This window comes from Nesoenas mayeri (genome assembly GCF_963082525.1).
Source record: "Nesoenas mayeri genome assembly, chromosome: 2".
Taxonomy (NCBI): domain Eukaryota; kingdom Metazoa; phylum Chordata; class Aves; order Columbiformes; family Columbidae; genus Nesoenas; species Nesoenas mayeri.
In genome coordinates this window covers 501,968-527,709 of record NC_137543.1, presented here as the reverse complement: position 1 = coordinate 527,709, position 25,742 = coordinate 501,968, and the positions used below count along the sequence as shown (strand labels likewise).

At 69.0% G+C, this 25,742-nt stretch overlaps 1 protein-coding gene across 1 annotated transcript in view; it reads left to right on the top strand.

Moving 5' to 3' along the window:
* The window catches only part of PLEC (plectin), an 83,162-nt gene extending 62,630 nt beyond the window's left edge, over nucleotides 1-20,532 (top strand). Inside the window, 14 exon segments of the mRNA XM_080338925.1 lie at nucleotides 1,385-1,537; nucleotides 1,613-1,767; nucleotides 3,060-3,186; nucleotides 3,735-3,918; nucleotides 4,010-4,167; nucleotides 5,604-5,782; nucleotides 6,353-6,491; nucleotides 6,627-6,983; nucleotides 7,072-7,155; nucleotides 7,281-7,385; nucleotides 7,592-7,690; nucleotides 9,030-12,410; nucleotides 13,020-19,945; nucleotides 20,175-20,532. Coding sequence (XP_080195051.1) covers nucleotides 1,385-1,537; nucleotides 1,613-1,767; nucleotides 3,060-3,186; nucleotides 3,735-3,918; nucleotides 4,010-4,167; nucleotides 5,604-5,782; nucleotides 6,353-6,491; nucleotides 6,627-6,983; nucleotides 7,072-7,155; nucleotides 7,281-7,385; nucleotides 7,592-7,690; nucleotides 9,030-12,410; nucleotides 13,020-19,352 — 11,454 coding nt within the window. The 3' untranslated portion in view covers nucleotides 19,353-19,945; nucleotides 20,175-20,532.
* The last annotated feature ends 5,210 nt before the right edge of the window (nucleotides 20,533-25,742 follow it).

Below are 25,742 nucleotides of genomic sequence, written 5' to 3'. Positions count from 1 at the left end.
GTTCCCCAAGCAGCCCCAGGGATGGCCCCCCAGCCGCACTACAGCCCCTGGGGTGACTTCCTAGAATATGCTGCAACCCCTGGGGTCACCCCCAGCCCCCCTGCAGCCCTTGGGGTGACCCCCAGACCCACTGCAACCCCCGGGGTCACCCCCAGCCCCCCTGCAGCCCTTGGGGTGACCCCCAGACCCACTGCAACCCCCGGGGTCACCCCCAGCCCCCCTGCAGCCCTTGGGGTGACCTCCAGACCCACTGCAACCCCCGGGGTCACCCCCAGCCCCTCTGCAGCCCTTGGGGTGACCCCCAGACCCACTGCAACCCCCGGGGTCACCCCCAGCCCCCCCTGCAGCCCTTGGGGTGACCCCCAGACCCACTGCAACCCCCGGGGTCACCCCCAGCCCCCCTGCAGCCCTTGGGGTGACCCCCAGACCCACTGCAACCCCCGGGGTCACCCCCAGCCCCCCTGCAGCCCTTGGGGTGACCCCCAGACCCACTGCAACCCCCGGGGTCACACCCAGACCCCCTGCAGCCCTTGGGGTGACCCCCAGACCCACTGCAACCCCCGGGGTCACACCCAGACCCCCTGCAGCCCCAGGGTGATCCCCCCCAATGCATGAGCCCCCAAGCAGCCCCAGGGATGACCCCCCCAGCCCCACTGCAGCCCTGGGGTGACCCCCCCAATGCGTGAGCCCCCACTGTGGCCCCGTGATGGCCCCCAGACCTACTGCAACCCTTGGGGTCACCCCCAGATCCACTGCAGCCCCATGGTGACCCCTGTGTGCATGCGGTATCCCCTGCAACCCCTGGGGTGACTCCCCCAAACCCTGAGCCCCCTGCAGCCCCCGGGGTGACCCCCCAATCCCTGAGCCCCCTGCAGCCCCCAGGTTGATCCCCCAATCCCTGAGCCCCCTGCAACCCCCAGGGTGACCCCCAATCCCTGAGCCCCCTGCAGCCCCCGGGGTGACCCCCCAATCCCTGAGCCCCCTGCAGCCCCCAGGGTGACCCCCAATCCCTGAGCCCCCTGCAGCCCCCGGGGTGACCCCCAAACCCTGAGCCCCCTGCAGCCCCCGGGGTGATCCCCCAATCCCTGAGCCCCCTGCAGCCCCCAGGGTGACTCCCCAATCCCTGAGCCCCCTGCAGCCCCCAGGATGACCCCCATCCCCCTGCAGCCCCCGGGGTGACCCCCATCCCCCTGCAGCCCCGCAAGGATGATCCCCCCAAGCACCCCCCGCTACACCCCCTACACTGCAGTGACACCTTCCCCACACACAGACCCCGCTTCAGGAGTGACCCCCCAGTATCCCCCCCCAACCTTGCTGCAGCACCCCCCAAGCCCCACACCCCGGGGAGCGCAGCGGCCCCCCTGACCCCGCGTTGGTGCTGCAGGAGCAGAAGGAGCAGCTGGCGGAGTACGGGGCGCAGCTCGAGGGGCTGGCGCGCCGCGCCAAGACCATCGTGCAGCTGAAGCCGCGCGGCGCGGGCGCCCCCCTGCACGGCCGGCCCCCCATCCGGGCCGTCTGCGACTACAAGCAGATCGAGGTGCGGGGACGCGGGAGGGCCGGGGGGGGGACACGCGGGGCCCCCCGCCCGGTCTGACGCCCCCGCGCCCCCCAGATCACGGTGCACAAGAACGACGAGTGCGCGCTGCTCAGCAACGTGCAGCCGCACCGCTGGAAGGTGCTGAGCGCCGGCGGCAGCGAGGCCATCGTCCCCTCCGTCTGCTTCCTGCTGCCCCCCCCCAACAGCGAGGCGCTGGACGCCGTGCGCAGGTCAGCGCGGGGACCCCCACCCACGGGGACCCCCCACCCGCGGGGACCTGTCTGTGTGGTTTCCCCTGTCCCTGGGGTCCCTCTGTCCATGTGGTCCCCTGTCCATGGGGTCCCCCCTATCCATGGGATCCCCTTGTCCATGAGGTCACCCCTGTCCGGGCAGTCTGGGGGGTCACCTTGTCCATAGGGTCCCCTTCATCTGTGGGGTCCCCCCTGTCCCTGGGGTCCCTATGTTCATGGAATCCCTGCTGTCTGTGGGGTCCCCCTTGACCATGAAATCCCTGCTGTCCATGGGGTCCCCTTGTCCATGAGGTCCCCCCTGTCCCTGGGGTCCCTCTGTCCATGGAATCCTTACTGTCCATGGGGTCCCCCCTTACCATGAGATCCCCACTGTCCATGGGGTCGCCTTGTCCATAGGATCCCCTTCATCTGTGCGGTCCCCCCTGTCTCTGGGGTCCCTCTGTCCATGGAATCCCCGCTGTCTGTGGGGTCCCCCCCTGACCATGAGATCCCCGCTGTCTGTGGGGTCCCCTTGTCCATAGGGTCCCCTTCACCTGTGGGGTTCCCCCCTGTCCCTGGGGGTCCTTCTGTCTATGGGATCCCTACTGTCTGTGGGGTACCCCTGACCATGAGATCCCCGCTGTCCATGGGGTCCCCTTGTCCATGAGGTCTCCCCTGTCCCTGGGGTCCCTCTGTCCATGGAATCCCCGCTGTCCGTGGGTCCCCTCTGACCATGAGATCCCCGCTGTCCGTGGGGTCCCCTTGTCCATGAGGTCCCCCCTGTCTGTGCAGTGCCTGGATCTGGGGGGTCCCCCTGTCCGTGGGGTCCCCCTATCCATGATATGCCCCATCTGTGGGGTCCCTCCTCATCCTTGGGGTCTCCTATGACCTTGGGGTGCCTGTGTCTATGATATGCCCCCTATCTATGGGGTCCCTCCTCATCCTTGGGGTGCTCCAGTCTGTGGGGTTCCCTTGTTTGTGGGGTGCCCGCTGTCTGTGAGGTCTCTCTTAGCCGTGGGGTCCCCTTGTCTGTGTGATCCCCCAGTCCCTGGGGACCCCCAGTCCTTGGGGTCACCCATGTCCTTGAGGTCCCCCCTGTCTGTGTGATCTTTCCTGTCTGTGGGGTCCCTACTCATCCACAGCATCCCCCTTGTGTGTGGGGTCTCCCCGCACTGTAGGGTCCCCCCATCCCTGGGGTGCCTCCTCAGCCCCTGTCTGTGTGGTCGCCCCATCCGTGGTGTCCCCCACCCGTGGGGTCCCCAGCGCCCCCCTGACCGCAGCGCCTCCCGCAGGCTGGAGGCCACTCACCAGCAGCTCCTGGAGCTCTGGCACCAGCTGCACCTGGACATGCGCTGCCTGCTGTCCTGGCAGTGCCTGAGCCGCGACATCCAGCACATCCAGGCCTGGTCGCACCTCACCGTGAGTTGGCCCCAGTGCGGGGTCCCGGGGGTCCCGGGGGGCTGATAGAGCCGCTGGGCACTGGGGAGGCCAAACCCGAACCCTGGGGGCAGCTCTGGGCCCCTCAGGCCAAGAAACCCTGGAGGTGCTGGAGCGAGTGCAGAGAAGGGAACGGAGCTGGTGAGGGGCTGGAGCACAATGTGATGGAGACTGAGGGACCTGGGGGTTCAGCTGGAGAACAGGAGCTGAGGGGAGACCTTCTGATCTCTGACCTGCCTGAAAGGAGCTTGGAGCCAGGGGGGTCGGGCTCTGCTCCCCAGGAACAAGCGCCAGGAGCAGAGGAAACGGCCTCAAGTTGCGCCAGGGGAGGTTGAGCTTGGATGTGGGAACAATTTCTTCCCCAAAGGGCTGTGGGGCATTGGAACAGGCTGCCCAGGGCAGTGCTGGAGTCACCAGCCCTGGAGGGCTGGACAGACGGACACGAGGTTCTGAGGACAGGGGGCAGTGCCGGGGCGGGTTGTGACTGGATCAGTGACCGCATGGCGGGGTGACGCGCTGCTCCCGCGCAGTTCCGCTCGCTGCACGCCGAGGAGTGCCGGCAGGTCCTGCGCAGCCTGGACACCCACTACCAGGAGTTCCTGCGCGACAGCCAGGACTCGCAGGCGTTCCAGCCCGACGACCGGCTGCAGGCCGAGCGCGACTACAACGCCTGCACGCACAAATACGAGCTGCTGCTGCGCAGCCAGGAGAAAGGTGAGCGCCCCGTCCCGCCGCCCCGGGCTGCGCGCGTCCCCGGGGCCGCAGGGAGCGGGGGGGCGCTGACCCGTCCCCGGCGTCCCCGCAGGCGAGCAGGACGAGTCGCTGTGCAAGAGCTACATCTCGCAGCTGAAGGACATCCGCCTGCAGCTGGAGAGCTGCGAGTCCCGCACCATCCACCGCATCCGCCTGCCCCTGGACAAGGACCCGGCCCGCGAGTGCGCACAGCGCATCTCCGAGCAGCAGGTGCGGCCGCAGGGGATGGGGACCCCGCACCGCGCATGGGGATGGGGACCCTGGCGTCACACATGGGGACCCTGACACCGCACACGGGGACCCCACACCGCACATGGGGATGAGGACCCTGGCGTCACACACAGGGATGGGGACCCCAGCACCACACATGGGGACCCTGACACTGCACACGGGGACCCCGGCACCGCACATGGGGATGGGGACCCTGGCATCACACATGGGGACCGTGACACCGCACACGGGGACCCCGCACCACACATGGGGATGGGGACCGTGGCACCGCACACAGAGACCCTGACACCGCACACGGGGACCCCGGCATCGCACATGGGGATGGGGACCCTGGCACCTGTAACAGGGATGGGCACCCTGTCACTGCACATGGGAATGGGGACCCTGGCACCTGTAACAGGGACGGGGACCCTGGCACCGCACACGGGGATGGGAACCCTGGCACCTGTAACAGGGATGGGCACCCTGTCGCTGCACACGGGGACGGGGACCCTGGCACCTGTAACAGGGACGGGGATCCTGTCACTGCACACGGGGACGGGGACCCTGGCACCTGTAACAGGGACAGGGATCCTGTCACTGCACACGGGGATGGGGACCCTGGCACCTGTAACAGGGATGGGCACCCTGTCGCTGCACACGGGGACGGGGACCCTGGCACCTGTAACAGGGACGGGGACCCTGGCACCGCACACGGGGACCCTGACGCCCCCAGCAGGGCTGGGTCTGTCACGGAACCCCCAGTCGCGGGACGGTGCGGGTGGAAGGGACCTCTGGAGATCCCCGTCCAAGCGCTGCTAGCGCAGGGTCAGGAGAGCAGGTGGCACAGGACACGTCCAGGCGGGTTCGGGTGTCCCCAGAGGAGACCCCACGGTGTCTCATGGAATCACAGGATGTCCTGAGCTGGAAGGGACCCACAGGGACCACAGAATCACAGAGTTGGGTTGGAGTGACCTCCCCACCCGCCCAGTGCCCCCCTACCATGACAGGGACATCTCACAGCTCAGGGTGCTCAGAGCCTGTCCAGCCTGGCCTGGGGTGTCTCAGGATGGTTCATCCACCACCTCTCTGGGTACCCGGGCCAGTAAATCTGGTGAAAGGTGGTTGGAAGAGCATCTCAGCAGGACCAAAAAGATGCACTTTTAGGAGACCACAAAGCAGTTTCCTGTCCCTGCCCAGGACACCCCACAGGTCACCCCGTGTGTCTGAGGACGGTGTCCAGTCTCTTCTTGAGCGCTGTCAGGTTGGGGCCGTGACCCCCCCCCTGGGAACCTGTTCAGTGCTCTGTCACCCTAACGCAAAGCCGTTTCTCCTCGTGTCCACCACACGGGTGGGCTGCAGCCCCAGGGCGGGGTGGCCAGGGACACGGTGTCACATGGGGGTCATGGGAGTGAGGGACCCTCCTGTCCCCGCAGCAAACCCACCTGGAGCTGGAGGGCATCAAGAAGAACCTGGACAAGGTGAGCGAGAAGACGGAGCAGGTGCTGGCGCAGCCCGAGCAGGCCAGCTCGGCGCCCGTGCTGCGCTCGGAGCTGGACGTGACGCTGCAGAAGATGAGCCAGGTGTACAGCCTGTCCAGCATCTACCTGGAGAAGTGAGTGCCCGACCCCGCGCGGCTCCAGCATCGCCGGCCGGATGAGCCTGCGCCGGCCGGGTGGGCGCGGGGGGTCCCGCAGGAATCGCGGGATCGCCGGACGGTTTGGGATGGAGGGACCTCCGAAGGTCACCGGTCCAACCCCAGGGACATCTCACAGCTCAGGGTGCTCAGAGCCCGTCCAGCCTGGCCTGGGGTGTCTCAGGGATGGTTCAGCCACCACCGCTCTGGGAACCTGGGCCAGGCTCTCACCACCCTCAGGGCAACAATTCTGATATCCAGCCCAATCTCCCTCCTTGAGTTTAAAACCATCACCCCTTGTCCTGTCACAACAGGCCCTGCTCCAAACTCCGTCCTCATCTTTCCTATTGACCCATTTTAAGTCCGAAAAGGCCGCACTAAGGTCCCCCCGGAGCTTCTCCTGCCCGGGCTGAGCCCCCAGCTGTCTCAGCCTTTCTCCGCAGGGCTGTTCCAGCTCGGATCATTTCTGTGTCCCAGCGGCGCTGGCGCGTCCCCCCTCCCCGAGCTCTGTGCCGCCGGCGCCGGCTGAGCCGTCTGCTCTCCCCGCAGGCTGAAGACCATCAACCTGGTGATCCGCAGCACGCAGGGCGCGGAGGAGCTGGTCAAGAAGTACGAGGACCAGCTGAAGGACGTGCAGACCGTGCCGGCTGACCTCAAGGAGCTGGAGGCCAGCAAGGCCGAGCTCAAGGTAACGGCACCGCGACGGGCTGAGGTTCTTACGGACGCGGGTTCGTGCCAGGGTTGGGTCAACGGTTGGGCTTGATGATCTTGAGGGTCTTTTCCAACCACTGGATGAGCCTGTGACCCCCGTTCTGTGCGGCAGCGGCTGCGAGCGCAGGCCGAGGGCCACCAGCCCTTCTTCAACACGCTGGAGACCGACCTGAGCAAGGCCAAGGACGTCAACGAGCGGATGGTCCGGGGCCACAGCGAGCGCGACGTGGACCTGGAGCGGTACCGGGAGCGCGTGCAGCAGCTGCTGGAGCGCTGGCAGGCGGTGCTGGCGCAGAGCGACCTGCGCCAGCGCGAGCTGGACCAGCTGGGCCGGCAGCTGCGGTACTACCGCGAGAGCTGCGACGCGCTGCTGCGCTGGATCCAGGACGCCAAGCAGCGCCAGGAGCAGATCCAGGCGGTGCCCATCACCGACAGCAAGGCGGTGCGCGAGCAGCTGCTGCAGGAGAAGGTACCGCCGGCGGCGGGACGCGCGGCGCCGGTGCTGCCGGCTGACCGCGGCCGCGGGGCGCGTGAGCTCACCCCCAGCTCTCCCCCAGAAACTTCTGGAAGAGTGCGACCGCAACAAGGACAAGGTGGAGGAGTGCCAGCGCTACGCCAAGCAGTACATTGATGCCATCAAGGTGCGCCGCCGGCCCTGCCCGCGCCAGGCTGGCTGTCCCGGGGTGCTGCGGCGGGTGTGGGGCTGGGGGGGCTGGGGGGCTCGCTGGGGACCCCAGCCGGTGTCCTGAGTGCCCCGTGCCCGCAGGACTACGAGCTGCAGCTGGTGAGCTTCAAGGCGCAGGTGGAGCCCATGGCCTCGCCGGCGAAGAAGCCCAAGGTGCAGTCGGCGTCCGACAGCATCATCCAGGAGGTGAGGGGGGACCTGCGGGTGCGGGGCGCGGCCGATCCCCGGCGGCTCCTTTCCTGGGAGCGCGGGCGGTGGCCGTCGCCGAAGGGGCGGGCATGGGGGTCTGGCACCGGGCTCGGCTCCCTTGGCCCCGGTGCCGCCGCGGTGCCGGGCAGCGGGGTGGGGGTGCTGTGGGTGCGCCGCCCCGCTGACCCCACCGTCTGCCGCAGTACGTGGAGCTGCGGACGCGGTACAGCGAGCTGACCACGCTGACCAGCCAGTACATCAAGTTCATCACCGAGACGCTGCGGCGGCTGGAGGAGGAGGAGGTAGGGCAGCGGCACGGCTCCGGCCACGGTCTCTCTGCCGCGTCGCCACGCAGTTTGTGGTGACGCCAGCCCCCATCACTAACGCTGGCCACGGCCTCTAACCCCGCTCCGATCGGGCTCCTGGCTCTGAAGCTGCTGGCTCTGGGCGCAGAGGGTCCGCAAGCCGAGAGGGTTGGCCGGGCTGGCGTGCAGCTGCCCCGGCGGGCTCTGGCGAGACTCTGGTAGGCGGCACTTCCCAGATACACGTAGCGCAGTCGGCATCTGCCTTCGCTTGGGCGCTGGGCTCGGGCGCTGGCGCCCGCTGGTTTCTGTCTTCATAACCTCTCTAACTCTTGGTTTCTGCCCTCGAAGTCGAGCCGCTTTGCCAGTGCTTTGTCTTGGGGGCTGGTTGCGTTGGTGGGGATCTAATGGCGGGTAATTACCCAGGATGACTCTGGCCTCCCTGCACCAGGTACTCACTGTGCGCATGTCCCCGTCCCCACCGCACCCCCGCTCGCCCTGCGCGCCCCTCCCGCTGCTGCAGTGCCCGCTCCTGTCCGCCTCTGCCGCGGCCCCGCGCCCTCGCCGCGCCCTCACCGCGGCACGAGGGGACCCCGCGGGCCAGGCCCAGCTCCCCGGTGTGTGCCGCCCCACCCTGCACGGCGCTGCGGTGGCCTCGCTCGCGCTGCATGTGGCACCGGCGCCCTGCGGCGCAGCCCCGCGCCGCGCACGAGCTGAGCCGGCCCTGCGGTGCGCGGCCGGCGGTGTTGGGGGTTCGGCGCAGCATGGGCTGGCGCTGGGATCGCTCTGCACCTTGTCGAGGCTTTCCCGGCAGGGAAAGCGCTGCTGGCACCTCATTGGCCTCCCTCTCCCTCTGTGCCGCTCGCGCTGGTGCTGCCGCTGGGTCTCGCTTTTCCAAGGTGACGGGTGTCTGCGCCGGCGCCTCTCGCATGGGGAGCATGGGGGCTCCTCTCCGCGGGGACAGCGGGCGCGGTGGTGGTGCGCACGCCTCTCGCGTCCGTCTCCGTCGCCTGCGGCTTTGCTCGCGCTCCATCTCTTCTCTGTGGTACATGGCCATCTTGCTTCTGGCACCGCTGTCTCGGTCCTGTCGCTGTGCTGAGTGAGCCACGGCGCTCGCGTGTCCCGTCTGCCACACGTCTTCTGGAAGCCGGTGTCACCGCCTCCAGCTTGTGGGGAGGCTCAGGGACCAGAAGTCATCGCACGCGCATCCTCCGCCCGGCCCGGCCCATCTCCCGGCGGCGCGTGGCTGTGGCTGGCGCTGATGCCCCGGCGCGGTCGCATCCCTTGTGATCTCTCTCTCTCTCCCCTCTCTGTTTTCTCTGCACCCTTTGCCCTCCAGAAAGCCGCCGAGAAGCTGAAGGAGGAGGAGAGGAAGCGGCTGGCGGAGGTGGAGGCGCAGCTGGAGAAGCAGCGGCAGCTGGCCGAGGCCCACGCCAAAGCCAAGGCGCAGGCGGAGGCGGAGGCGCGGGAGCTGCAGCTCCGCATGCAGGAGGAGGTCACCCGGCGGGAGGTGGTGGCCGTGGACGCCGAGCAGCAGAAGCAGAACATCCAGCAGGAGCTGCTGCAGCTGCGGCAGAACTCGGACCACCAGATCAAGTCCAAGGTCAAGCTGATCGAGGAGGCCGAGTACAACCGCAAGAAGGTGGAGGAGGAGATCCGCCTCATCCGCCTGCAGCTGGAGAGCACCGAGAAGCAGCGGGCGAGCGCTGAGACGGAGCTGCAGGAGCTGCGGGCGCGCGCCGAGGACGCGGAGCGGCAGAAGCGGCAGGCGCAGGAGGAGGCCGAGCGCCTGCGGCGGCAGGTGAAGGAGGAGAGCCAGAAGAAGCGGGAGGCGGAGGAGGAGCTGAAGCGCAAGGTGCAGGCGGAGCGGGACGCGGCGCGGGAGAAGCAGAAGGCGCTGGCGGACCTGGAGCAGCTGCGGCTGCAGGCGGAGGAGGCCGAGCGGCGCATGCGGCAGGCGGAGGCCGAGAAGGAGCGGCAGATCCAGGTGGCGCAGGAGGTGGCGCAGCGCAGCGCCGAGGCCGAGCTGCAGAGCAAGCGGCTGTCCTTCGCCGAGAAGACGGCGCAGCTGGAGCTGTCGCTGCAGCAGGAGCACATCGCGGTGGCCCACCTGCAGGAGGAGGCCGAGCGGCTGAAGAAGCAGCAGCTGGAGGCCGAGCGGTCGCGAGAGGAGGCCGAGAAGGAGCTGGAGCGCTGGCGGCAGAAGGCCAACGAGGCGCTGCGGCTGCGGCTGCAGGCCGAGGAGGTGGCCCACAAGAAGACGCTGGCGCAGGAGGAGGCGGAGAAGCAGAAGGAGGACGCGGAGCGGGAGGCCCGCAAGCGCGCCAAGGCGGAGGAGTCGGCGCTGCGGCAGAAGGAGCTGGCGGAGGAGGAGCTGGAGAAGCAGCGGGAGCTGGCGGAGGGCACGGCCCAGCAGAAGCTGGCGGCCGAGCAGGAGCTGATCCGGCTGAAGGCCGAGATGGAGAACGGGGAGCAGCAGCGGCTGCTGCTGGAGGAGGAGCTGTTCCGGCTGAAGGCGGAGGTGAGCGAGGCCATCCAGAAGCGCAAGGAGGTGGAGGAGGAGCTGGCCAAGCTGCGCGCCGAGATGGAGGTGCTGCTGGAGAGCAAGGCCAAGGCGGAGGAGGAGTCGCGCTCCAGCAGCGAGAAGTCCAAGCAGCGGCTGGAGGCCGAGGCCAGCAAGCTGCGGGAGCTGGCCGAGGAGGCCGCCCGCCTGCGCGCCCTCTCCGAGGAGGCCAAGCGGCAGCGGCAGCTGGCGGAGGAGGAGGCCGGGCGGCAGCGCGCCGAGGCCGAGCGCATCCTCAAGGAGAAGCTGGCGGCCATCAACGAGGCGTCGCGGCTGAAGGCGGAGGCGGAGATCGCGCTGAAGGAGAAGGAGGCGGAGAACGAGCGGCTGCGGCGGCTGGCGGAGGACGAGGCGTACCAGCGCAAGCTGCTGGAGGAGCAGGCGGCGCAGCACAAGCAGGACATCGAGGAGAAGATCGCCCAGCTGAAGCGCTCCTCGGAGAGCGAGCTGGAGCGGCAGAAGGGGCTGGTGGAGGACACGCTGCGGCAGCGGCGGCAGGTGGAGGAGGAGATCCGCGGGCTCAAGGCCAGCTTCGAGAAGGCGTCGGCGGGCAAGGCGGAGCTGGAGCGGGAGCTGGGCCGCATCCGCGGCGAGGCCGAGGAGGCGCAGCGCAGCCGGCAGCAGGCGGAGCGCGAGGCCGAGCGGCAGCGGGCGCTGGCGCTGGAGGAGGAGGCGCGGCGGCGCGAGGCCGAGGAGAAGGTGCGCGCCATCGTGGCGGCCGAGGAGGACGCCGCGCGGCAGCGGCGGCTGGCGCTGGAGGAGGTGGAGCGGCTGCGCGCCGCGGTGGAGGAGGCGCGGCGGCAGAAGGAGCTGGCAGAGAAGGAGTCGGAGCGGCAGATCCAGCTGGCGCGGGAGGCGGCGCAGAAGCGCCTGGCGGCGGAGGAGAAGGCGCACCTGGCCGCCGTGCAGCAGAAGGAGCAGGAGCTGCTGCAGACGCGGCAGCAGGAGCAGAGCCTCCTGGAGCGGCTGCGCGAGGAGGCCGAGCGCGCGCGGCGAGCGGCCGAGGAGGCCGAGCTGGCCCGCGGCCGCGCCGAGCAGGACGCCAGCCTGTCCCGGCAGCGCGTGGAGGAGGCCGAGCGGCTGAAGCAGCGCGCGGAGGAGGAGGCGCAGGCCCAGGCGCAGGCGCAGGCGGACGCGGAGAAGCTGCGCAAGGAGGCCGAGCTGGAGGCGGCCAAGCGGGCGCAGGCGGAGCAGGCGGCGCTGCGGCAGAAGCAGCTGGCGGACGCCGAGATGGAGAAGCACAAGAAGTTCGCGGAGCAGACGCTGCGGCAGAAGGCGCAGGTGGAGCAGGAGCTGACCAAAGTGAAGCTGCAGCTGGACGAGACCGACCACCAGAAGGGCATCCTGGACGAGGAGCTGCAGCGGCTGAAGGAGGAGGTGGGCGACGCCGTGCGGCAGAAGGCGCAGGTGGAGGAGGAGCTCTTCAAGGTGCGCGTGCAGATGGAGGAGCTGGCCAAGCTGAAGAGCCGCATCGAGGAGGAGAACAAGGCGCTGATCCTCAAGGACAAGGACAACACGCAGAAGTTCCTGGCGGAGGAGGCTGAGAAGATGAAGCAGGTGGCGGAGGAGGTGGCGCGGCTCAGCGTGGAGGCGCAGGAGGCCGCCCGGCTGCGGCAGCTGGCCGAGGACGACCTGGCGCAGCAGCGGGCGCTGGCGGAGAAGATGCTGAAGGAGAAGATGCAGGCGGTGCAGGAGGCCACGCGGCTGAAGGCGGAGGCGGAGATGCTGCAGAAGCAGAAGGACCTGGCGCAGGAGCACGCCAAGCGGCTGCAGGAGGACAAGGAGCAGATGCAGCAGCGCCTGGCCGAGGAGACTGAGGGCTTCCAGAAGACGCTGGAGGCCGAGCGCCGGCGGCAGCTGGAGATCACGGCCGAGGCCGAGCGCCTCAAGCTGCAGGTGGCCGAGATGAGCGTGGCCCAGGCCAAGGCCGAGGAGGAGGCCAAGCGCTTCAAGAGGCAGGCGGAGGACATCAGCGAAAGGCTGCACGAGACCGAGCTGGCCACGCAGGAGAAGATGACGCTGGTGCACACGCTGGAGATCCAGCGGCACCAGAGCGATCAGGACGCGGAGAAGCTGCGAAAGGCCATTGCCGACCTGGAGCAGGAGAAGGAGAGGCTGAAGCAGGAGGCAGCGCTGCTGCAGCAGAAGGCCGAGGAGGTACTGGGCTGCGGGTCCCCTTGGTGGTGGCGGTGCACGGGGACGCCCTGGCTGCGGTGCACGGGGACGCCCTGGCTGCGGTGCACGGGGACGCCCTCGCTGCGGCGCGGGCAGGCGCAGAGCCGGCTGCTGGCACCGACCGGGAGGAGGCGGCGTCCCTGAGCCCCCGCTCCAGCGTTCGTCCCCCAGGTGTGGGGCAGCACCCCCGTGCGTGGGGCAGGGCGTGCGCGGAGCCAGCACCAGGCGCAGTGAGGCGAACCCGGCCGGGAGGCGTCGGCACAGGAGCTCCCACCCCCTGCTGCTGCCGTGGAGGGGGATCCACACCCTCCATGCCAGCGTTGCGGCGCCGCGGTGCGTCCTTGTTCCTCTCCAGAGATGAGAGCTGTCCCCGGCTGCCGCCGCGGTGCCGGGCAGGGAGTCCCTGACCCCGCGCAGGAGCTCGTGTCCTTTCCCCGCTCGTCCCACCCCGTGTTGCTTGTCCCTAACCCGGCACTGCTCCCCTAACCCATGACCCCGCAGCAGAGTGACCGCGCAGCCCCGCCTGGTGCCACCGCGCTGCCTGTCCCCCGCGCTGCCGCCGTCTCACCCCCGTCCTCTCTCCCTCCGCAGATGCAGGTGGCGCAGGAGGCGCAGCTCCGCCAGGAGACCCAGCTCCTCCAGCAGACGTTCCTGACGGAGAAGGACGCCCTGCTGCAGAAGGAGAAGTTCATCGAGGAGGAGAAGTCGAAGCTGGAGAAGCTCTTCAAGGACGAGGTGGACAAAGCCCAGAACCTGAAGGCGGAGCAGGAGCGGCAGCAGAAGGAGATGGAGCAGGAGAAGCAGCAGCTGAAAGCCATGCTGGATGAAGCCAAGAAGCACCAGCAGGAAGCGGAGGAGAACGTCCGTCAGAAGCAGGAGGAGCTGCAGCAGCTCGAGAGGCAGCGGCAGCAGCAGGAGAAGCTCCTGGAAGAGGAGAACAAGAAGCTGAGGGAGAGGCTGGAGCAGATGCAGGAGGAGTACAAGGCCGCCCTGGCCCAGACGCGAGAGATCATGATCCAGACGGACGACCTGCCCGAGGAGGCCGCGGTGACCGCGGCGCAGCTGCCGGATATCAAGGCCATGCCCAACGGCAGGGACGCGGTGGACGGGCTGGCGCAGAACGGGGAGCCCGAGTTCGCCTTCGAGGGCATCCGCCAGAAGGTGTCCGCGGAGAAGCTGGCTGACGCCGGCATTCTGAGCAAGGAGAGCCTAGACAAGTTGGCGAAGGGCGCGGTGAGCGTTGGCGAGCTCTCGCAGAGGGAAGACGTCAAGAGGTACCTGCAGGGCAAGAGCAGCATTGCCGGTTTGTTAATCAAACCCACCAATCAGAAGATGAGCATCTACGAAGCCATGAAGAAGAAGCTGCTGAGCCCGGGCACCGCGCTCGTCCTCCTGGAAGCGCAGGCGGCCTCGGGCTTCATCATCGACCCCGTGCGGAACGCGAGGCTCTCGGTGAACGAGGCGGTGAGGGAGGGGGTGATCGGGCCGGAGCTGCACAACAAGATGCTGTCGGCTGAGCGGGCGGTCACCGGCTACAAGGATCCCTACACGGGCGACAAGATCTCCCTGTTCCAGGCCATGACCAAGGAGCTCATCGTCAAGGAGCACGGCATCCGCCTGCTGGAGGCCCAGATCGCCACCGGCGGCATCATCGACCCCGTCAACAGCCACCGGCTCCCCGTGGAAGCCGCCTACCGGCGCGGCTACTTCGACGAGGAGATGAACCAGGTGCTGTCCGACCCCAGCGACGACACCAAGGGCTTCTTCGACCCCAACACGCAGGAGAACCTCACCTACATGCAGCTGATGGAGCGGTGTGTGACCGACCCCGACACGGGGCTGTGCCTCCTGCCGCTCACCGACCAGGCGGCCAAGGAGAGAGAGCTGCTCTACACCGACAAAGAAGCCAAGGACGTCTTCAAGAAGGCCACGGTGACAGCGCCGTTCGGCAAGTTCCAAGGGAAGACGATGACCATCTGGGAAATCATCAACTCTGAATACTTCACCGAGGACCAAAGGCGGGACCTGATCCAGCAGTACAGGACCGGCAAGATCACGGTGGAGAAGATCATTAAGATCATCATCACGGTTGTGGAGGAAAGCGAGAAGAAGAGCCAGATGTGCTTTGAGGGGCTCCGGGCCCCCGTGCCGGCCGCCGAGCTGCTGGAGAGCAAAATCCTCACCAAGGACCTCTACAACCAGCTGCACCAGGGCAAGAAGACCGTGAAGGACGTGGCGGAGATGGAGTCCGTGCGGCAGTACCTGAAGGGCACGGACGCCATTGCCGGCGTCCTGGTGGAGTCCACCGGCCAGAAGCTGACCTTCTATGACGCCCTGAAGAGAAACCTGCTGAAGCCAGAGGTTGCCCTGTCCCTACTGGAGGCCCAGGCTGCCACCGGCTACATCGTGGACCCGGTGCGCAACGAGCTGTTCTCCGTTGACGAGGCGGTGAAGGCCGAGGTGGTGGGGCCGGAGTTCCACGAGAAGCTGCTGTCCGCAGAGCGGGCGGTCACGGGCTACAAGGATCCCTACACGGGCCAGACGGTTTCCCTCTTCCAGGCGCTCAAGAAGGGCCTCATTCCCACCGACACCGGCGTCCGTCTGCTGGACGTCCAGCTGGCTACCGGCGGCATCATCGACCCCGTCAACAGCCACCGGCTCCCGCTCGACGTCGCCTACAAGCGCGGCTACCTGGACCCCGAGATCCACGAGGCTCTGGCCGAGCTGCAAGGCGACGCCAAGGCCTTCTACTGTCCCAACACCCAGGAGCACCTCACCTACGGGCAGCTGCAGAAGAACTGCCACCGCGACAAGCAGACCGGGCTGTGCCTGCTGCCGCTCTCCGACAGAGCCATCCAGGCGCAGCAGGAGGAGCTCTACACCGACAGCCAGGCCAGGGAGTGCTTCGACAAGGCCACCGTGGAGGTGCCCATGGGCAGCATGAAGGGCCGGACCATGACCATCTGGGAGCTGATCCACTCCGAGTACTTCACGGAGGAGCACAGGCGGGAGCTCCTCCGGCAGTACAAGACGGGCAAGGTGACCATCGAGAAGATCATCAAGATTGTGATCACCATCATCGAGGAGGCGGAGACCAAGAGGCAGGAGAAGCTGACGTTCAGCGGGCTCCGGGCACCCGTGCCCGCCAGCGAGCTGCTGAAGTCGCACATCATCAGCAAAGCCCAGTACGAGCAGCTGAAGGAGGGCAAGAAGACGGTGAAGGACCTCGCCGAGACGGACGCGGTGAGGAGGTTCCTGCACGGCAGCGACTGCATCGCCGGCGTCTACGTGGAGGCGACCAAGGAGAAGCTGAACATCTACGAGGCCATGAGGAGGAACCTGCTGAGGCCCAGCACTGCCGTGGTCCTCCTGGAGGCCCAGGCAGCCACCGGCTTCTTGATCGACCCCGTGAGGAACCGCAAACTGTACGTCAACGAGGCGGTGAAGGCCGGCGTGGTCGGGCCTGAGCTGCACGAGAAGCTGTTGTCGGCTGAGAGGGCTGTGACCGGCTACACCGACCCCTACTCGGGCAGCACCATCTCCCTGTTCCAGGCCATGAAGAAAGGACTCATCGTCAAGGAGCACGGCATCCGCCTGCTGGAGGCCCAGATCGCCACCGGCGGCATCATCGACCCCGTCAACAGCCACCGGCTGCCCGTGGAGGTGGCCTACCGGCGCGGCTACTTCGACGAGGAGCTGAACCGCACCCTCTCCGACCCCACCGACGACACCAAGGGCTTCTTCGACCCCAACACGCACGAGAACCTGACGTACAGGCAGCTGAAGGAGAAGTGCATCGAGGACCCGGAGACGGGCCTGTACCTGCTGCCCCTGCGGGAGCCCGAGAAGCCCGCGGTGGTGGAGACCACGCAGGTGTACACGGAGGCGGAGACGCGCAAGGTGTTCGAGGAGACGCAGGTGGAGATCCCCGTGGGCAGCAGGGCCGGCTCCTCCATGTCGCTGTGGGAGATCATGCACTCGGACCTGCTGCCCGAGGAGCAGCGGAAGCAGCTCATGGAGGAGTTCCAGTCGGGCCGCGTGTCCAAGGAGCGCATGATCATCATCATCATCGAGATCATCGAGAAGACCGAGATCATCAGGCAGCAGAATCTCACCTCCTACGACTACATCCGGCGCCGCATCTCGGCCGAGGACCTCTACGAGGCCAAGATCATCTCCCAGGAGATCTACAACCTGCTGAAGCAGGGCTCCAAGTCCTTCCGGGAGCTCCTGGACGTGGAGACCATCTGGAGGTACCTGTACGGGTCGGGCTGCGTGGCCGGCATCTACATCCCGTCCTCCAAGCAGAAGCTCAGCATCTACCAGGCGCTGAAGAAGGGGCTGATCAACCCCGAGGTGGCCCGCTGCCTCCTGGAGGCCCAGGCGGCCACCGGCTTCATGATCGACCCCATAAAGAACGAGAGGCTGACCGTCGACGAGGCCGTCAGGAAGGGCGTGGTGGGGCCCGAAATCCACGACCGGCTGCTGTCCGCGGAGAGGGCCGTGACCGGTTACAGGGACCCGTACAGCGAGCAGAAGATCTCCATCTTCCAGGCCATGAAGAAGGACCTCATCCCCAGCGAAGAGGCCCTCAAGCTCCTGGACGCCCAGATTGCCACCGGTGGCATCATCGACCCGCACCTGGGCTTCCACCTGCCGCTGGAGGTGGCCTACCAGCGGGGCTTCATCAACAAGGAGACGCACGACATGCTGTCCGAGCCCAGCGAGGTGCGCAGCTACGTGGACCCGTCCACGGAGGAGAAGCTGAGCTACACGCAGCTGCTGAAGCGCTGCCGCCGGGACGAGGGCAGCGGGCTCCTCCTGCTCCCGCTCTGCGACACCAGGAAGCTGACGTTCCGCGGGCTGCGCAAGCAGATCACGGTGGAGGAGCTGGTCCGCTCGCAGGTGGTGGACGAGGCCACCGCCCAGCGCCTGCAGGAAGGCCTCACCTCCGTCGAGGAGGTCTCCAAGAACATTAAGAAGTTCCTGGAGGGCACCAGCTGCATCGCTGGCGTCTTCGTGGACTCCACGAAGGAGCGGCTGTCCGTGTACCAGGCCATGAAGAAGGGCATCATCAGGCCGGGCACCGCCTTCGAGCTGCTGGAGGCGCAGGCGGCCACCGGCTACGTGATCGACCCCATCAAGGGCCTCAAGCTGACGGTGGAGGACGCCGTGCGCATGGGCATCGTGGGGCCCGAGTTCAAGGACAAGCTGCTCTCGGCCGAGCGGGCCGTCACCGGCTACCGGGACCCCTACACCGGGAAGCTCATCTCCCTCTTCCAGGCCATGAAGAAGGGCCTGATCCTGAAGGACCACGGGATCCGCCTGCTGGAGGCGCAGATCGCGACGGGCGGCATCATCGACCCCGAGGAGAGCCACCGCCTGCCCGTGGAGATCGCCTACAAGAGGGGCCTCTTCGACGAGGAGATGAACGAGATCCTGCTGGACCCCAGCGACGACACCAAGGGCTTCTTCGACCCCAACACCGAGGAGAACCTCACCTACCTGCAGCTCATGGAGCGGTGCATCACCGACCCGGAGACCGGCCTCTGCCTCCTGCCCCTGAAGGAGAAGAAGCGGGAGAGGAAGACGTCCTCCAAGTCCTCCGTCCGCAAGCGCAGGGTGGTCATCGTCGACCCGGAGACGGGCAAGGAGATGTCGGTGTACGAGGCCTATCGCAAGGGCCTCATCGACCACCCCACCTACCTGGAGCTGTCGGAGCAGGAGTGCGAGTGGGAGGAGATCACCACGTCCTCCTCGGACGGCGTGGTCAAGTCCATGATCATCGACCGGCGCTCGGGGCGCCAGTACGACATCGACGACGCCATCAGCAAGGGCCTGATCGACCAGTCGGCGCTGGACCAGTACCGCTCGGGCACCCTCTCCATCACCGAGTTCGCGGACATGCTCTCCGGCAACATGAGCGGCTTCCGGTCGCGGTCGTCCTCCGTGGGCTCGTCCTCCTCCTACACCGTCAGCCCGGCCCCCACGCGCACCCCGATCTCCATGTGGAGCGACCCGACCGAGGAGACCGGGCCGGTGGCCGGCATCCTGGACACCGACACCCTGGAGAAGGTGTCCATCACCGAGGCCATGCGCCGCAACCTGGTGGACAACATCACGGGGCAGCGGCTGCTGGAGGCCCAGGCCTGCACCGGTGGCATCATCGACCCCAGCACCGGCGAGAAGTGCTCCGTCGCCGACGCCGTCAGCAAGGGCCTGGTGGACAAGATCATGGTGGACCGCATCAACCTGGCGCAGAAGGCCTTCTACGGCTTCGAGGACCCGCGGACCAAGACGAAGATGTCGGCGGCGCAGGCGCTGAAGAAGGGCTGGCTGTACTACGAGGCCGGGCAGCGGTTCCTGGAGGTGCAGTACCTGACCGGGGGCCTGATCGAGCCCGACGCCGCGGGCCGCGTGTCCCTGGACGAGGCGCTGCAGAAAGGCACCATCGACACGCGCACGGCCCAGAAGCTGCGCGACGTCAACACCTACTCCAAGTACCTCACCTGCCCCAAAACCAAGCTCAAGATCTCCTACAAGGACGCCATGGACCGGAGCATGATCGAGGACGGGACGGGCCTGCGGCTGCTGGAGGCCTCCTCGCAGTCCAGCAAGGGCTACTACAGCCCCTACAACGTCAGCGGCGCCGGCTCCGCCGCCGGCTCCCGCTCGGGCTCCCGCACCGGCTCCCGCTCGAGCTCCCGGCGCGGCAGCTTCGACGCCACCGGCTCCGGCTTCTCCATGACCTTCTCTTCTTCCTCCTACTCCTCCTCCAGCTTTGGCCGCCGATACGCCGGGACCGCCGTGGAGGCGGCCGCGCTGGCGGCCGCGCTGGCCCTGGCGCTGCCGAGCGGCGGCTGCGGGCGGGAGGCGCTCGGGGGGCGCCCCGGGGCGCCGGGGACCCCGCTCCGCGTGGCCTGAGCCCCGTCCCGAGGATCCCGCCGCCTCCCGCTCGCGGGTGGCGCCGCTGCTGCCCGGCCACCCGCACCTTTCCTAACTTCTAAACTCCGTTCTCTTCCAAAGCAGTGCCTGAAGTTTAACCAAAAAGACTAGACTAATATATTAATATATACAATTATTCTGTCAGTATTTGTATATTAAGAGATGAGAGAGAAGACACACTACCCTCCCAGACCTGCCGCCCCGGCCCTGCCGGCCCCCACCGCTCCGACACCCACACCGCGGCAGAGCCGGAAAACCGTTCGTCTTTTTGATCTCACCACTATAGCGGCTCTTTTGTAATTAATTAACCCTGCCGGCTTCATCCCCGCCCCCCGAAGGAGGAGACGACCCTTTCCCCGCAGAGGAGGACGCCATGAGCTCCGCGCCAGCACCGCGCACCCGGCCCCCCGCGCCAGCGCCGGAGCCGTCGCCTGGACCCTTCGGCATGGCGAGGAGGGGCCTCCGCACCCCGGCCCCGAGCCACCCCGGCTCGGCCTCCCGGCACGTCCCCCGGCACATCCCCCGGCACGTCCCCCAGCACATCCCACCACCGCGGAGCCGGCGCCCCCACCGTAAGTGCTGGCGCTGCCCGGTGCTTCCGCTCCGCCGCTTCTCCCAGCGCCGCCTCCGCCAGCCCGCCCGCCGGGACGCAGCCGCCGTGCTCGGCTCTCCCCGGCCGCCTGGCACACGCCGGCGGCCGCGCTGCCCGTCTGTCTGTCTGTCTGTCTGTCGCTGGTGTATCTGGGAAGTGCTCGCACGAGGTTGATTTCCTGACACTGACCTGGCTTGGTGCTTTGACAGGCGTCCGCCAGAGCCCGCGCCGAGCTCGGCAGAGCCGGCACTGCCTGCGCCTGGACCCCCCTCGCCAGCGAGGTTCTTGGGACCCTCCGGCGCGGGGGCGCCGTGGGATGCCGCAGCAGCCCGGCGCTCTCGGTAGAAACCAGGCGCATCTCTGTAAACCGGACTCCTTTTCCCGCTCCCGCTGCCGGCTCTGGTTCCCTCGCCGGTGCTGCGCCGCGGTAACGCGCTCTCTCTCTGGCAGACGTCTCTTTCCAGTCCCACCCACGACGTCCCCGCGCCGCTGGGCGAGTTCCTCAGCTGGGTCTCCACCGTCGGCAAGTCGTGGATGGGCGCCGGGGGAGCCCAGGACGCGGCGGCTCCGCGGCCGCGCTCGCCGGCACAGGTAACGCCGACCTCCCCGACCTGCCCCGGCGCCGGGGATCGCCACGCCGGGCGTGCGCGGGGGCTTTGCCGGGTGCCGCGTTCCGCGGGGGGGACACCGAGGCGTCCGGGGCTGCGATATTCCTCCAGGCGCAGTTTGGGGTGTGGTGCAGGTTTCCCGGCTGCGGTTGTGCCGGCGGGCGCGGGCGGGCGCGCGGTGCTGCCGCGGGGCTCAGCAGCCCCCCGTCTCATCCCCCGTCTCATCCCATCTTCTCTGTCGCTCTGTTGTAGTGTGGCTGGATGTCCATCCCACCTCCCCTCACCGCCGGCACGGCCGGCACCGCACCGGAGGACGCTGGGACGCGCTCCCCCTCCCTTGGCGCTTGCCAGATTCCCCGGGAAGGGACCAGGGGCCGCGCTGCCGAGGCGGGGGGGCTGCCTCGGTGCCCCCCGGCCCCCGCCGCGCTGCACCGGGCCCCGGGCAGGGGCTGAAGCAATAAGTGACTCAGTGACGGTGACACCGCACCGGCCCCCACGGGGCCCGGAGCCCCCAGGACGCCCACGCGGTGGCGTGACCCCCCTCGCCCCGTGTGTCCGCGGTGCCCCCCTCCCCAGGGCCGGCGTCCGGCGCGGTGCCGCGGCTCAGCCGCGACCTCCACCGCTCCTCTCCTCCTTCGCCCGCTCTCATCGCCACGTGTCCATCGCTCACGTTACTGCTGCGCACCCATTATCATCATCATTATTCTCATTACCCAGTTTTGCTTTTGCATGACACGCTGACGCGGCGGCTCGGCACCACGGCCCGGCGAGCTGGGGCTCGGCGCCCCGCGCTCTGCACCGGCGTCACCGGCGTCACCGGCGGGGCGGCTGGGGCTGGTCCGCCATCCAAAGCATCTTTTGGGGGCAAAACACTAAAACATGACGTGTACATACGGCCGCGTGTTTGTGAAACCTGCGGTCTGGGCCCAGGGCTCTCCCAGCGCCGCCAGTAAAGATCTGATGAAAACAGCTCCGCGTCGTCTCTTCGCCCTCGCGGCTCCTCGCCGTGGCTGTGCCGCGGCATCGCCGCGCCCGGTGACCTCTCACCTGTGCCGTGGGCCGCGGGTTGTGATGGAGTGTGCACCGGGGGTCTGACCGGCACCGGTGTACCAGGGCACCGGGGGTCTGACCGGCACCCGTGTGCCAGGGCACCGGGGGTCTGACCGGCACCGGTGTGCCAGGGCACTGGAGGTCTCGCCAGCACCCATGTGCCAGAGCACCAGAGCTCTGACCGGCACCGGTGTACCAGGGCACCGGGGGTCTCGCCAGCACCCATGTGCCAGGGCCCCAGAGCTCTGACCGGCACCGGCAGGTCAGGCTCATGCCCAGCCCTGCCTGGCGTCCCCACGGCACCGCCCGTGCTGCGGGTCCCTGGTTTGGGATGAGCAGTGGTGGCTCATGGTGCGGCAGGTTCCGTGGCTCCGGCGGGGCGGTGGCGGCTGTCCCCGGGTGCCTGTGCCGCTGTGTGCCGGGCTGCGCCCGCGCCCCGGGCTCTGCGCCGCATGTGCCGGTGCTGCCGGGGGGCCGGGGCTGCTCTGGCCCGGCAGCTGGTGGCAGGTTGGAGGGTTCAGTGGGAGCAGCCGCGGCAAAGCCGGGAGGCGCCGGCACAGGCGCCTGCTCAGGCAGTTCCCGGCGCTGCCCTGGGTGGCTCTGGAATCTCCCGGCCAGGTGAGCCCGGTGCCGGGAGCTCGGCCTGCGGTGGTGCCGGGCGCTGTGCCGGGGGCGCCGCAGCCACGTGGGACCCTGGGGGCAGCGTCTGGGGCTGATGGGGTCTGAGCAGGGGCTGCGGGTTGTGCCGGGGGCTGTGCCAGGGGCTATGGGGCTGTGCTGGGGGCCATGGCGCTGTGCCGGGGGCTGTGGGGCTGTGCCGGGGGCTGTGGGGCTGTGCTGGGGGCCATGGGGCTGTGCCGGGAGCTTTGGGGCTGTGCCGGGAGCTTTGGGGCTGTGCCGGGAGCTTTGGGTTTGACTGGGGGCTGCAGGTTGTGCCGGGGGCTGTGCCAGGGTCTGTGGGGCTCTGCTGGGAGCTTTAGGGCTGTACTGGGGGCTGTGCCAGGGACTGCAGGTGGTGCCGAGGTCTATGGGGCTGTGCTGGGGGCTGTGGGGCTGTGCCAGAAGCTGTGGGGCTGTGCCGGGAGCTGTGGGGCTGTGCCGGGAGCTGTGGGGCTGTGCTGGGGGCTGTGGGGCTGTGCCAGGGGCTATGGGGCTGTGCCAGAAGCTGTGGGGCTGTGCCGGGAGCCGCAGGCTGTGCCGGGAGCAGCCGCAGGGCAGATGGCAGCAGCGCGGGAGCCGTTAATGAATTACAGTGTGCACCTGCAATTAGCAGCAGGGCCCTGCCCGCTGGACACCGGGGTCCCTGTTCCCCCGAGGCCGGACGCCCCTCACAGCCCCCGAGACCACCCGGAACCCTGCGGCCAGCGCCCACCCCCCGCCCGGCCCCACATGTGTGGGGAGAGGAACCCGGCGGGTCCTGCCCGGCCCCACATGTGTGGGGTGAGGAACCTGGCGGGTCCTGCCCGGCCCCACATCTGTGGGGAGAGGAACCCGGCGGGTCCTGCACGGCCCCGGGCCCGGCGCCCCTGTGCCGAGGGGACCCCCATGCCCCCCCAGCCCCGTGTCAGCCCCGGCACGGGCCGGGCGGAGGGACAGGCCCCGGTGTGGGGCGCAGGGGACGCGGTGGGGAGCGACACCCCCTAAATCCGCGCTGTGTGCGCCCTGGTGCCGTGGGGCCAGCCGTGGGACAGGCCTGTCCCCCCCAGGCGGGTGTCCCCCCCGCTGCAGCCACCTTGTGCCACTTCATGTCCCACTCGGGCCCCCCAAAGCCCGTTCCCGTGGGCAGCGTCACCCCAGGCGGCACCTGGGGACGCGCGGTGGCCTCTCGCTGTCCCCAGAGCCCCCGGCGCACCGGGCAGTGGGAACAGCCTGTGCCATGTGCCGGCAGGACGCTTGCCGTGCCGGCACGCTGCGGCTGAGCCAGGCTGCGCCGGGCCCCCCGTGGGCACCATCCCCGCCCCGAGCGCTGTCACTGGTGTCACCGTCAGCCGCGGGTCCCCGTCCCGCTGCCGCAGCCGCTCCGAGCGCGTTGTTCCCGTGGCTGCCGCCCAAGCGGGGCCGCGGCAGCCGCTCGGCCCCCTGGCACGCAGCCGTGCCAGCTCCGCGCTGCCGCCGCCCCGGGGGCTGCTGGCTCCGGCGCGGTGTGCGCCGCGCTGGGAACGCTCTGTACCGCGGCCACAAAGCCGCGGCGGCCTCTCCCACGGCCCCTCGCCAGCGCTGACCCCGCCGTGGGGGGGCTGCCAGCGCCGCGTCCCCCGGCACGGCCGCTGCCCTGGGCACGGACCCCCGCAGCGCAGGCGTCCCACCTCACCCCAGGGACAGCCCGGGGGGCACCGGCCCGCACGAGCTGCGCCGGGGCTGCTGAACCCCCTGCAGGGGGGATGGGGGTGGGGACAGTGGTGGGGACAGCGGTGGTGATGGTGGTAGAGACAGTGGTGGGGACAACGGTGGGGACAGCAGTGGGGACGGCGGTGGGGACAGCGGTGGGGACAGCAGTGGGGACAGCGGTGGGGACGACGGTGGGGACAGCAGTGGGGACAGCGGTGGGGATGGCCGTGGGGACGGCAGCGGGAACAGTGGTGGGGATGGCAGTGGGGACGGCGGTGGAGACGGCAGTGGGGACAGCGGTGGGGACAGCGGTGGTGACGGCAGTGGGAACGGCAGCGGGGACAGTGGTGGGGACAGCGGTGGGGACGGTGGTGGGGACAGCGGTGGTGACGGCGGTGGTGACAGCGGTGGGGATGGCGGTGGGGATGGCGGTGGGGATGGCAGTGGGGACAGTGGTGGGGACAGCGGTGGGGACGGTGGTGGGGACAGCGGTGGGGACAGCGGTGGGGACGGCGGTGGGGACAGCGGTGGGGACAGCGGTGGGGACGGCGGTGGGGACAGCGGTGGGGATGGCAGTGGGGACAGCGGTGGGGACGGCGGTGGGGACAGCGGTGGGGATGGCAGTGGGGACAGCGGTGGTGACGGCGGTGGGGACGGCAGCGGGGATGGCAGTGGGGATGGCAGTGGGAACAGTGGTGGGGACAGCGGTGGGGACAGCGGTGGGGACAGCAGTGGGGATGGCAGCGGGGACAGTGGTGGTGACGGTGGTGGGGACAGCGGTGGGGACAGCGGTGTGGCCCAGCAGCCTTGGGGTGCTCCGAGCCGCGGCAGCCGCGGTGCGCTGACCGGTGACCCCTCCACAGGCACCGCGCCGCTGCTGTCAGGCGGCACCAACTCCCCTTGCTCCGCTGTCACGTCCCGGGGCGCGGTGACGGGATTTCCTGTCCCAGGTGCCGCAGCCCCGTGCCGTCTCCATGCTCCGGGGCGCGTGGGTTCGGCTCCTCACGCCGGAAAAGCCCCAAACCAGGACCATCCCCCCACTCGCCCACACCTGCCCCACACCTGCACCCCGGGCCGTGCCGGGGCACTGGGCCCGATCCTGAGCGTGGGGACAGGGCGGCTGTGGGGACAAGCTGGGAATGGTGTAGCCACAGCAGTGCCGGGGGCAGTTTGCCGTGGCCACGGTTTGGGTTTAGCCGGGTGCTCTGTGGGGGACTGTGCTCTGTGGGGGACCGATATGGGACACCAAAGGGGCCGAGGGGGCTGGCGGGTGCAGAGTGAGACCCGGGAGAACCCCGCGGTGAAAGGAGCGGGGCAATCCGGGAGAACCGCAGCATCCCCGCTGCGCTGGTCCGGCAGAGCCGGAGCCGCCGGTGCCCCGCTGCGAGGCGGGAGCAGAGGGCGGAGCTGGGGGGGTCCAGTCCCCATGGGGACGCGGTGACACCCCGAGACGTCCCCTGCCCCTCTGCCGGTCCCGGCGCCTCGTCCCCACCCGTCCCTCTGCTCCTCTTGCAGACCCGCGGCGCCGCGGCCAACGCCGGCGTCTCTGGAGGGAGCGCGGAGGGGTCGTCGCCAGACGGGGAGGACGTGGAGAGGTACGGGCGCCATGTGCGTGCGATGGGCTCCGCACTGCGATGGTGCAGCTGTGGCGAATCCCGCACCGCCGGCCCTGGTCCCCGCAGGATGGGGAGGGCGCAGGTCACGCGTGGGGGCGGAGTGTCCCCCCCAGGGACAGCGGGCTGGGACGGGAGCAGCCACGGGCGCTGGCTCTGGGGACACGGGAACATGGGG